This window comes from Arachis hypogaea, chromosome 13 (genome assembly GCF_003086295.3).
Source record: "Arachis hypogaea cultivar Tifrunner chromosome 13, arahy.Tifrunner.gnm2.J5K5, whole genome shotgun sequence".
NCBI lineage: Eukaryota > Viridiplantae > Streptophyta > Magnoliopsida > Fabales > Fabaceae > Arachis > Arachis hypogaea.
The window spans coordinates 139,643,562-139,656,058 of NC_092048.1; the positions used below are offsets into that span (position 1 = coordinate 139,643,562).

The window sequence follows — 12,497 nt, forward strand, 5'->3', positions numbered from 1 at the left end:
ACATATGTCACTACAAGAAAAATATTCATTTTGTCACACTTTTTTTAAATTACATTTAAAAAATAGTCTATTTTATGAATAGGTTATACCTTTTTTTGTGTTGTCTTTTTATAAGAGAAAATGATACACAGTTGTGGTATCATAAAAAATGTAGTCTTAGATATTATAAAAATCATTTATAAAGCATAGCTGTAAGTTGATATCTATAGGTTCACTTTTTATATCAATGAGAACGTTTTTAAAGAGTAACCTATTTGTTAAGTTTTGGGTGTATTTTAAAAGTGATACCTAATGTATCTAGAACAAAACACTTGACACTTGGTGAACTTTTCCTCTCTTAACTTTTTCCCGTAAGTATGCACACCCAGCTCCTCTTAACTTAGTGAAATTTTGACCTATTCCCTCCAAAGCTCGTCATCACCCTTTCAGAGAAGAAAACCCTCCAAAGCACGAACAAAACTTTTTCAGAGAAGATCGAAAACCCTCACCATCGCGAAGATACTTAGCCAAATCGCGAATGAAACATAACACTCATCACCCTTGTTAGCTTTCCCTTCTTCTTCGCGCCACTCATCACCCAAATCAGAGAAAGAGTCTGCTATCATCACACCACTCACGGCGTAACTACTCACCTCCAGGAAGACTCTGCACTCACTCATCTTCACCACTCACCCCGCAGTCACTCATCTTCACCGCACCATCGCTTCTCTTCGTTGTGCGCTCACATCAGGAAGATGCTGCGCTCAACTGAAAGCCTTTTTTTATTTGCTCATCATCGTCGAGAAGGTATGCATCCGATTTTAGGGTTTCAATTTGGGGGTTTGGTATGATAATCTGTGAACTCATGAATTGATTTTGTGATTTTGTGTTGCGGCGTAGGAGAACTCATTCTTGTAGGTTCGTTCACCACAAGCCCTAGGTTCGTTCGTCTATTGTCTTTTCTTGCGATTTTGTGTATCAAGCAGCGGAGGAGATAACTCAAATCAAAACTTCAAGCAGCGACGAGACTGTTGGTATGCCTCTTCCCCCACTCTTCGTTTGTAACTGATTCATCTCCACTCACCGCGATGGAGAACTGAGATGGTAGTGACGATAAACCGGGACAATGGTGTGTATGAATTTTCTGGTTTTGCGGTTTTTTTGAGGGTTTGTTGTTCTGATTTTTGGAGTTCTACAATCTTTTGTAATTTTTGCTTCTTACTGTGTTAGAGTTTTCTTTTTTATTTTGTATTTTGCTTTATGATTTTGCATCTTGCTTTGTTAGGGTTTGTTGATTTTACATTTTGTTTTTGAATTTTGGGCATAAAACAAATGAAATCATCATGTTTTGTCTTGTTTTCTCGAAAAGTTGGGTAAGAGATGTGAGATAGTATTGTGGTTAGACTTGGTTAAAATTATATGTTGTATATTTGAACCAAAAAGTTAATGTGTTTTGTTGAGATTAATACTTCCATTCTTTACTAGTACTTTATCTGGAATTGGAGATAGTACTTTAGTTCTTTTTTAGGATATTTTTTGCAAAGCTTTAGCATGGAATTGAAACAGAGTTTTGAACTAATTTAACATACAATCGATGGGCAAAATTTTGTCTTAGCTTAGCTGTTTCAGCAGCAAATTTCTGTAGTCTTGGCTAAGAAATTTTTAATTGGTGATTGCTATGCATGCTACTTTTATTGTTTCAAATCTAAATTCTAATACAGAGTGAAATAGAATTTTTTAAAAAATTTAATCATGCAAATTTTGTTAGGGGGGATCTTCGGCAAACTTCAATTTATTTGGTTCGTAGATTACATAATTCAATTCTGAATCTAATTTCCATCCATATCTAGAATTACCATTTGATGATCCTCACTGCTGGTTGTAAATGGTGCATAAAGGAGGTACATAAAGCTTGCTGCAAAAGTTGTATATGAATTTGCTTTTGGCCATGAAATCCGAGGGTTGTGTTCGATTTTTATCTCACCTCCCTACCACCCGAAAATTAACTGGGTGCAAAATCATTTTCCTTTAAAGAGCCTTCATGAGAATAGATTATCAAAAAATTGTGCATTGCTCTTATGACTCTTATTTTTTTTTTACTCTTATCCGATCATGATGGTTGGATGCATTGTTTTGTTCCTTTTTTTGGAACTGCTCATTTGCATAGTTATTAGTTCTTTTTTTGCCATGGCCTTATGCTTATACAGTCAATATTCCATAACATTAGCTTGTTTATCTGATATTCTTGTACCACATTTGTGAATTAGTGGTTTATGTTGTGTAGATGCTTAAATAAGCAATAGTTTTAAACTTGGACTACTATTGAGTAATTCAGATGCATCAGCTATAGTTAAAAGTTTGGTGGATTGAATTTAGAATTTTAATATGCTTAAAATTTTATGGTTGTAGATCGTGGGAAGGTCAGATCAGAATTTGGATTGGATACTAAATGAAATTTGATTTCCAACTTCATTCTTAAACAGCAATCCTAAAGTGTGTGCTGTCTTAGCGCTGATCAGAAAGCAATGTCCTTCCATCTTGATTTCATGAAGTTGAATGAATCCATTTTCTAAATTCATAGCTCTGTGCCTTTCTTCTACTCATAAGCACTAACATAATTTTTTTTTGTATTCTTTTAGGAATAAGTAAAGCTGCAAAATTCATGAGAGCCAATTGAATTTCTCTTTTTAAAGTACCGAAAGAAACAGTAGAGCTACTTGAAAAATCTGACCTGTATTTCTTTAGCCCCGAGCATCCTCCATTGATCGAACCAGCTCAGAAAGCCTTTGACTGGGCCGTGGATGAGAAATTGAAGTTAGGTATTATGATTTCTACCTTTCAATTCCATGCCAAAATTTGTTTAATAAATGAGTTAGACTCATTGTCAGTTCGGATTTTCCATTTCGTATTGTACTACTTTGCAAGTTACTGTTGCACGAAATTAAAATGAACTAGAAAGAAACTTTGAGTTGTCTTGTGGCCCATCTAAAAATGATTTTAATCTGTGTATGACTGTGGTAATATTACATGTCAGAAACATATAGGATTTTAATCTCTTTATGTATTTCTTTGAAACTTACTTGGATATACGACAACTTAAGGCACTTTTGGATGTACTTCTTTATGATCTTTATGTACTTCTTTTAAGACTGGAATTTTTGTGAGAGAACCAAATCTTGAAGGATTTATTATAGAGAGATGCTGTCCACGAAAAACTATTGTTAAAATCTTTGATAGAAATCAAGGGATTGCTTAGTGAAATTACTTGTTGTGTTTTCTTTGGTTTATGCTTTGTGCTGTGCTACATTAAAAAGTGAAAGAGATTAATGCTATTTTAGACCTTAACGTTGCCTCCATTGACCAAAACCTTTGTATGAGTGCACATTTTGCTGCTTAGTGTTGTTGATTGATTTCACTCTTAATCCATACAAAAAGGAATAAGATTGATTCTGGATTTCTGTATGCTTGTCACTGTTATGGATTTATTTATTATGTCTAATTTGATTTATTTATTTCAAGTTCATAAATCTGGGTGAGTTTATGATTTTGCATAAATAGCCTTTGTTTCCAACCTCAATCAAACCAACATATATTGTTCTAAAATCTCGGTAAGGGAATTTAGTAACCTTAATTTCAAAGTTAACAACAAATAAATAAGTAAAATAATTGATCTGCATTTCTTTATTTCAGATACTGCACTTATTTAATTGATCTGCCCTGTTTCTATCCAAGGAACAAGCTTTTGCCTTCTTCGATTTCGCCTGCTGCTCTTCACGCTTCTAGTAATAATTTTAATTTTTAACTTACTATTCACTTGCAAAATGCTTTTACTTAAATTTGATAATAAAATTTGTTGATTAAATATTTATATCTTTTGTTTTAAAAAACTCCCTCCTAAAATTTTATATAGCAACTGCAGGATTGCAAAAATATTATTATAATTTGCGTTTGAGTTTATTATGAATGGTTGCAAAAATATTATTAGAAAGTTGACTTTGTTTTTTTGTTTGCATTGACCAAAATTGAAGGCGGAAGTTTTTCGTTAAGGTCTTCCAAGCAGATTTTGTCAAAACGTTGATCATATCATGGCAAGGTACATTGCACACTTTAATTCTTTTGTTTTGTTGGTTTTGAAATTGCAATTTAACTTATTATATTTGTACTATAAATTCTATGTTTCTCTTTATTTGTTTTACCTCAATGGGTTTCTAGAGAATTACTTCTAAGACTAGGAACTATTTCCCAACCTAATTACAAGGCTTTGAAAGTCTTTTTCATTGCCCATTCTCTTTATAGCGAATAACACCCTTCCTCCTCTATTCTTGTTATCTTCACTTTGCGACCCCTTGTAAATTTTCCTACTAAAAAATTTAATAATTACCGATTATGTTTTGTGATATGCCAAAGGATTGGATGGATCTACCGAGGTATAGCAAAGAGTATATCAATGGTGTTATTAGTTTTTTAGACTTTGCATACTCTGAGGGAGAACTGGACTGACGACAAATTCAATGTCCTTGTAAGAGGAGTTGTAACATTAATTGGTATAGAAGAGATGTGGTATTTGACCATTTAGTAGCTGACGGATTTATTAAGAGATATAGAATATGGATTAATCATGGGGAATGGACAATCCCGATGGTGGTTGGCGATGACACGGATGATGAAGAAGGTGCACGCGATGACATCGAAGGACTGCTTAATGATGCATTTAGAGATGTACCTCATGCTGAGGGTGTTATTGTAGGTCAAATTGAAGAGGCTAAAAAGTTTTACAATTTAATAGATGGAGCAAGTCAAGAGTTATACCCGGGTTGCAAGAAATTTTTTACATTATCTTTTACTATCCGTCTGTACTTGTTAAAGTGTTTGAACGGTTGGAGCAATGCCTCCTTCACTTCACTTATTGAGCTATTGAAAGAGGCAATGCCTGACATTAACATACCTTCATCTTTCCATAAGATGAAGGCTATGATAAGAGATTTAGGTCTGGATTATAAAAAAATTTATGCTTGTCCTAATGATTGCCTCCTATATAGAAAAGAACTAAAGGATGAAAAATAATGTCGCGTGTGTGGAATTTCTCGATATACTAAAAATTCTAGTGATGATAGCAAGAACTAACCTGATAAGAAAGGTCGTCCTATTCCTGCAAAGACTCTAAGATACTTTCCTATAATTCCAAGACTTCAGAGATTATTTATGTGCTCAAAGACGGCAGCTAGTCTGAGGTGGCATGATGAGGAGCGTGTAAAAGATGGGACATTAAAGCATCCTTCTGATGGCTTGGCATGGAAGAACCTTGATGAAATGGATGAAGAATTTGCAAAAGAATCACGCAATATTAGACTAGGCTTGTCAAGTGATGGGTTCAACCCATTTCGTAGCATGAACATTTCATAGAGCACGTGGCGCGTGATGTTGATGGTTTACAACTTGCTTCCGTGGATGTGCATAAAACATGAATATTGTATGCTTTCTTTGTTTATTCCTGGGCCACAATCACCTGGTAAAGACATTGATGTGTATCTACAACCATTGATAGAAGACTTGAAATTGTTGTGGAAAATAGGGGTCGAAACTTATGATGCATTAAAGAATGAGACCTTTCAAATGCGGGTAGCTCTTTTGTGGACAATCAATTATTTTTTTGCTTATGCTATGTTGTCTGGGTGGAGTACAAAGGAAAAATTGGCTTGCCCTTGTTGCAACAAAAATACCTGTAGCTTACAACTAAAATATAGTCGGAAGACAATTTATATGGACCATCGTGTCTTTTTACCCATGGATCATCCATAGAGAACCAATACAAGGTCTTTTAATGGGATGCAGGAATTAAGACCCCTTTCACCTGTTATAGAAGGAACTGAAATCTTTGAGATGCTATAAAATTTTGAGAATGTTTTTGGGAAGAAGCAAAGTACATTAAATAGTTTTCCATAGAATTGGAAAAAAAGATCAATTTTCTTTGAATTGCCTTACTGGCACAAGAATCCACTGCATCACAACTTAGATGTCATGCACATAGAGAAGAACATACTTGACAGTGTAGCTGGAACTCTCTTGGATATCCCAGGCAAGACAAAGGACCATTTGAATGCTTGATATGACTTAAAAGTTTTAGGTATCTGGAAAAATCTTCAACCAAAGGAGGTGAATAATGGCAAGAGAACAAAGTTGACAAAGCCATGTTTTTCTATGATTGCTGTAGAGAAGTCAAATTTTTGTGGTGTTTTGAAGACAACAAAGTCAAATTTTCTAATGGTAGTGCTTCGAATATATCACGCTGTGTACATCTAGGAGAAAGAAAAGTTTCTGGGTATAAGACCCACGATGCTAACTTTATGCTTCACTATTTACTACCAATACTGATTAAAAGCATCCTTCCAATACTGATTAAAAGCATCCTTCTTGATCATGTGGCCATTTCGTTGATTCGACTAAGTTCATTTTTTGTCGCTTATGCAAAAAGTTCATCACACTGGAAGAGATAGATCTACTGGAGTTAGAGATTGTGGAAACAAAATGGTTCATCTTCCCATTCATTTAGCAAATGAGGTGAGATTGGGTGGTCCGGTGCAGTTTCGTTGGATGTATCCTCCAGAAAGGTACATGTGTATATTAAAGTCATATGTTCGCAACAAAAGTTGCCCCGAAGATTCTATTGCAGAGGCATATCTGGCTGAAAAGTGCTTAGCTTTCTGTTCAAGATATTTGCATGGAGGTGTGCAAACAAGACTTAACAAGCGGTCTCGGAATGATGATGATCCTAACGAAGACGAAGTTGTGCCATCAAAGTTATTTTCTAACAAAGGTCGTTCGTTAGTCATGGAAAATGGAGAACCAATTAATCTAGATGACATATCAAATGCTCAACCCATGTGTATGTATTACACAATTGTGAAGAAGTCGCAGATTATGTTAGGTAACTTAATCAAACTTATTTTTATTCCAATCAAGTTCACTCATATTTTTTAGATCAAACCTAACTATTATTAATTATAGAGAGCATGAGGAAGAGGTTAACAATTAGCGGGGAACAAAATGGAGAAAAGCAAAAGTTCACAACAAAACGTTTGTGCAGTGGTTTGAAACTCGTGCGAGGGATCCAAATGTACCTTTTGGCTAAAAGAATTATCTCGAGGTACAAGCTCTATTGCAAGAAGATTTTCTGGATATGTAATTAATGGATACAGGTTTCACACTGTAGAACGTGAGGTAAGGAGAAAAACACAAAATAGTGGTGTCACGTTAACTACTTTAACTTCAAGCTTTGCAAGTACTAAAGATAAAAGTTCAATCCAAGACACTGTAGCTTATTATGATAAGTATGGTCTTACATTTGTTTACTTCCATAAGAAATGCTTCCATAATGAATCTTTCATACTAGCATCTCAAGCATCAGTGTTTTTATGTGCACGATCCATATGAACATAACAAATATTATGTTATGAAAACTGTCCCAAGAGACTTATTTAAAACAAGCGACGAATCTGAGTCTGAGACCCGTCAAACACACTATAGTGAACAACACGAGCGTATAATGAGCCATTCCATACCAGCTGATGATGGTGAACTTATTCTGGAGAGGACTGATTTACGACCCACGGTTATTGAAATGGTTCCCCAAGTGACTTCTGCCCAAGAATATCAGGCAGACTTTATTGGAGATTTTTATTCTGATGGGTCATCCTAAGCAATTTATTGCTTAATATGTACATACGTATACTTAAGTTTTCTTCTTCACCTTTTTATTTGTAAGTAATACTTATTTTTTTGTTAATTTGTCAGTCTCTTACATTTTTTTTATATTGATTTTGATGGGTATATTGACTCTACTTAACTAATTTTTTTGTGTAGGAATAAGGAATTTATTGATCTTAAAGCTTCATCAAGTAAGAATTTGCTTAGACAATTTGAGGCTGAGACAAAGGATTGTAATTGAACGCAAGAAATATGAAATGGAAGCTGCAACTGCTAATGACAAGGAGAAATCTGAGCAAAGGGTGGATGAACTAGAAAGTCAAATGGAGATGCGTGCAACCAAAGGGTAGAAGAAATCCATGTCAAAGAAGCTGGATTTTAGTCATTTGCAATGCACTTTCGATTCTATTAGCAAAAGGACTAATTCCATGCTTACCACCTTGGAAGTACAGCCTTCGCAACAGCCAGAAAATAAAAAAAGAAAGGAACTATTAACTGTGCCTACTGCTGAGAAAGTCAAGAATGGAATGCAGGGTAGAAAATCAACACAAGGCTTGAAGAATTCTAAGCCTACAAACATGGAGGCAGATGAACTTACAAGGAAGCTCGAAGCAATTCGTAAAAGGAACAGCAACGTGCCAACAAGTGTAAGCCAAGAGCGGAGTTGTCAAAGTTCTACTCAACTCACAATCAACCAAGGGCAGCAGCAGAATATTCAACTCACAGATGAAGAGACTGAAATAGGACAAGATGACACAACTTTGCCTACTCCTGAAATTACCCCACAAAATGAAAGTGCAATGTTGGAGCAAGGAATATCAACAAAAGGTAAGAGGATGCCAGGAGTGAAGGCTACAACAATTGACGAATTCTTAAAGGAAAATGGGATAGACATTGAAATTGAAGGACCAAGCACTGAACTAAGCAAGGACGGGGAAGAAAGCATGGCACTTGATGAAGACTATTATCAACATGTGATGGAGGACATTGATGATGAAAAAGGTACTATTTTTCTATTTTTCTATCTTTTCTTGTAAATTGTAATGCTTCTTTTTTCAATTGACATCACTAATTTATCCTTAATCTCTTTCCTAATGAATGAAACTAGGAGAGCCAAAGAAGAAGAAAATCCGTGGAAAAACAACTTGTAGGGAGATTTATGCAAGGACTATGGAACAGCGGGAAGAAGTCACTTTTGGTATTGGACAGCCCATAGGACCAACCGACCAAAATGTTTCTAATTTAACTAGTTTTGTTAGCACGATTGGTAGAAATAAAAGATTCGTTAGTCTTTTGTACACTAGTTGGCATGCTGTTTCTCCTAAAGCTCAGAAGTTCATGTGGGACTATGTTAACGTAAGACACTCGGTAATTATTGACTTCGATTTTTTTATTCAGCACAAGAGCATATAACAATTACTTATAATCATGCAGACCAAATATAACAATTACTTATAATCATGCAGACCAAGTTTATCCTCCCAGACAGTGGAAAAAGTGGGTAATGCAAGCGATTCGAGATGCTTGGAAGCGGTTCAAAGGAAAGATTAAGCAAAAGCACTTCGTTCCCTGTGATACTATTTAAGATATGGTGAAGAATCGACCACCACAAGTACCAAAAAGTCAATTCATAAAATTGATTTATTATTGGAGTCATCCTCCAATCCAGGTAAAAGACTATATATGTTGAATTTTTATGTGTACGCTTTATTTCTAACATGTGATAGTACAAATGAAATTTAAATAGTGCTTTAATGCAACAGCAAAATAGTTATATTGAATAGACCTAGTGATAATAATTGCCTAATAATAATTCAGGGGTTGTTGGAAAATAAAAATGTCTTTAGTTGCATACAGCAATCTTCTTTTGGGCTTGACTTCAGGCGCAATGAACCTGCACTTGTGATACTTGATTTGAACCTGCATTTGGACCAAAGCCCATGATTATTTAACGAGTGAATGTGACATATTTTTCAGTGCTTTAGCTTAATAATGCAGCCATGCTAGTATATTTGTCTAACTCATTATGCTGAACATGTTAGTAATTGTATGCTAACTTTTTATTCACTTCCAATTAATAAGTCAAAGAAACAAGCAACACAAGGAAAAACAGAAGTTTCCACATCACATGGGGCCAATCAATTTCGAAAGAGTACGAATGGCTCTGGTAAAATTCTTTAATATGAAAGAGCAGATTTATATTTGCATAAAATGAAGGGAGAAACCGAAGTAAGATCTTGTTTTGCAGCGAGCAACAAAGAAAACAAACGAGGAACCAAAAAGGTTTGAGATATTCATTGCTACCCGAACAAGTCGAAAGAGGAAAGAAGTTGATGAGGAAACATAGACTGCTATTGTAAGAGTTCATTGAATCATTCATAATTACATTTCAAATTTAGGATATGGTAACTAATTCAATTTTGAATGTTTCTTCGATACAAGAAGACATCCAACACCGCCAAGCTGCTGGTGAAACAGAAGATGAAGCATTTGAGGCCTTATTCGGGAAAGAACAACCAGGTTGGGTAAGGTTGTATGAAAGATCTATGACAAAAAGTGATTTAAAAAAACATGCTGAAATTAATGAAATCAAGAATCGGCACAAAGAGGAAGTGTCTAGTCTGAAGGATAAACTTAGACACATATAGGCCAAACAGCAAAAACAAGAGGAAGAGATTCATGGGTTGTAAAATATGGTCAAGTTAATACGGCAGTGATCAGAACTTGGAATGAGGCCAGAAGAACTAGAAGCTTTATTACAAGACACCCAACAGTCTTCGATTGAGGCGAATAACGGCCATGGATCAACTCATTTTCTGAACTTAGATGTGGTATGTCCTTATCGGTTCCTTGTTCCATAGTTTTTTGCTTGCATTTACATTAATTGCTATGGCTGAAAATTATATGTTGTTGGCTTTATTAACACCAAAGTTGTATTGCTATGGCTGAAATTTGTTTGTGCAATTCTGGTTGTTGTATTTCTGATTTGGGGCACTTGGTACATACGAATTTGTCCCTATATCTAATTTAAGTGTGAAAGTCTGGTTAATTAGTGCATGAACAGTGCTATAGGGACATATAGGATTGTGTTAAAGGAAATGGAAGAAAGAAACACCTGTAGATTTTCATGGTTTGAATGAAACAAGATAATGCATAATTCCTTGAATTCACCTCTTTTGCCGTGACCATGTTTTTTTTTATATACTTTCTTGGTTTACTATGTCTACGTGTTCCCTTCATTACAAGCTCAAGTGGGAAAATCTTGTAAAATGTTGCTTTTGATTTGAACAGAATAATATTACTGTTTTCTAATCTCACCATGTATGCTAGTAAAAAACTTTAAATTCTTACCTTTTGTTTCTCAAACGTTCTTGCTGCACTGAAATACTGATGTTGTATGTGTATGGTTCTTTTATGCCGTAATAATTTACTACAAGTACATGTTGGCGCATTGGCAATTGCTATTGCTCTTCTGTCTTAAGTTGTGTCGATCGAAGTTCTTCGTCTCCCTAATATGTATTTCACAAAATCAAACTTTTAATCATATTTTGTTTCGGGCATCTAGAGTAGGAGTATAAACTTTTTAATCACTTAAATTGTCCCTAAATTTAACCGTTTCAGGTGCTATTGTAGTTGGTTGCAGGGGTATCAAAAATTCTATGAGTACTTTGCTGGTTGTGGTTTAGTAGTAGATGTAGAATCTAATTTTGTATATTATATCTAATTTTTAGTAGTAGATGTATACATATAAAGAACTTAGTATTTGAGGGTTTGGTGCATTTCAAGTTTTCCTCACCTTCAATGTGTTTGATACAATGTGAGTGTCAGAGTCAGCTTGCTTTTTAGTAGCTTTTTTATTTGTTTTATTTTATTGTGTGAATTTGCTTTTGGAATTTTCACTATTGGATCCTTGGTTTTATTTTTGAATGTTGGCTGATCTGTTTTGTTATGGTAAGAAATATGCATGCTGAGATAAAGATAAGAAGTCTGCGCATTTTGTTAATAATGTTGCTAGTTTGATTTATGAGCTTATTGATTGTGTGCTCCTTTGGGTGATTTTACACTTGAGCTGTTTGATGAAATGCGCAATAGGTTTATACATATAAAATCTAAAAAAAATTATAATTTTTGTATACTAAAATCTTGATATAACAAAATTTCATTTAATTTTTATAATTACGAATGTTATTATGAATATTTTTCTAGCTACTTTTCTATATAATTATGCAGGGTAACAATGAAGATTAAGCAATAAAGATTAAACTTATTATTATTGTGGTTTATTGGCTAAGATAGATTACTGTTTAGAATCTTTACATGTATGGTTGACTAATGACTTTTATTAGAATATAGTTATGTATGTAGGATATGTTTTGTTGTAGAATATTAGTAGTAAATTCTAAGTGATATTATTGTTATTTTGATATGGCTATGCTTATTTTAGTGTGAGGTGTATGAATTTTTAGAATTAACTTCATTCTAGTACTTTTGGATCATTGTTACAAATATATTTTGGTTAGAGATAATTTTTATTATTTAAAAAATTATTTAGTATAATTATGTATTTATTTTTATTTTATAATATTCAACTCATTTAAATAAAAATGTAGAATTATTATACATGTAATCATATTATTAACTATTATATTGTATTAATAATTATTAGAGAATTATATATATAGAAAAAAAAAACGAGACCTAAGGCTACACTTATATACATTAGCTATAGTATACAAAAAAAGAGGGATTTAAGGCTACACTTATAAAAAGTAGTCATGGTATACAATGTGGCTACGCTTTACAGGTGATGCAGT

General features: G+C 34.1%; 1 protein-coding gene across 27 annotated transcripts; it reads left to right on the forward strand.

The window, feature by feature from the left end:
- The first annotated feature begins 283 nt into the window (after positions 1–283).
- On the forward strand, positions 284–12,155 carry LOC112792155 (uncharacterized). Of its 27 annotated transcripts, none has more exons than XM_025835279.3 (13): positions 284–786; positions 880–1,108; positions 2,389–2,798; positions 3,670–3,761; positions 4,008–4,072; positions 4,387–6,904; positions 6,985–7,736; positions 7,840–8,685; positions 8,792–9,051; positions 9,150–9,352; positions 9,766–9,850; positions 9,932–10,039; positions 10,129–10,853. In XM_025835279.3, exons 8-10 carry the CDS (start codon positions 8,043–8,045, stop codon positions 9,186–9,188), a joined length of 942 nt encoding a protein of 313 aa, XP_025691064.1. In that variant the 5' UTR covers positions 284–786; positions 880–1,108; positions 2,389–2,798; positions 3,670–3,761; positions 4,008–4,072; positions 4,387–6,904; positions 6,985–7,736; positions 7,840–8,042; the 3' UTR covers positions 9,189–9,352; positions 9,766–9,850; positions 9,932–10,039; positions 10,129–10,853. The 27 variants fall into 27 exon arrangements, with proteins under 27 accessions (XP_025691064.1, XP_072068943.1, XP_072068938.1 ...); XM_072212842.1 differs by having other exon boundaries at positions 8,792–9,039; positions 10,126–10,853; XM_072212837.1 differs by having other exon boundaries at positions 8,792–9,039.
- The last annotated feature ends 342 nt before the right edge of the window (positions 12,156–12,497 follow it).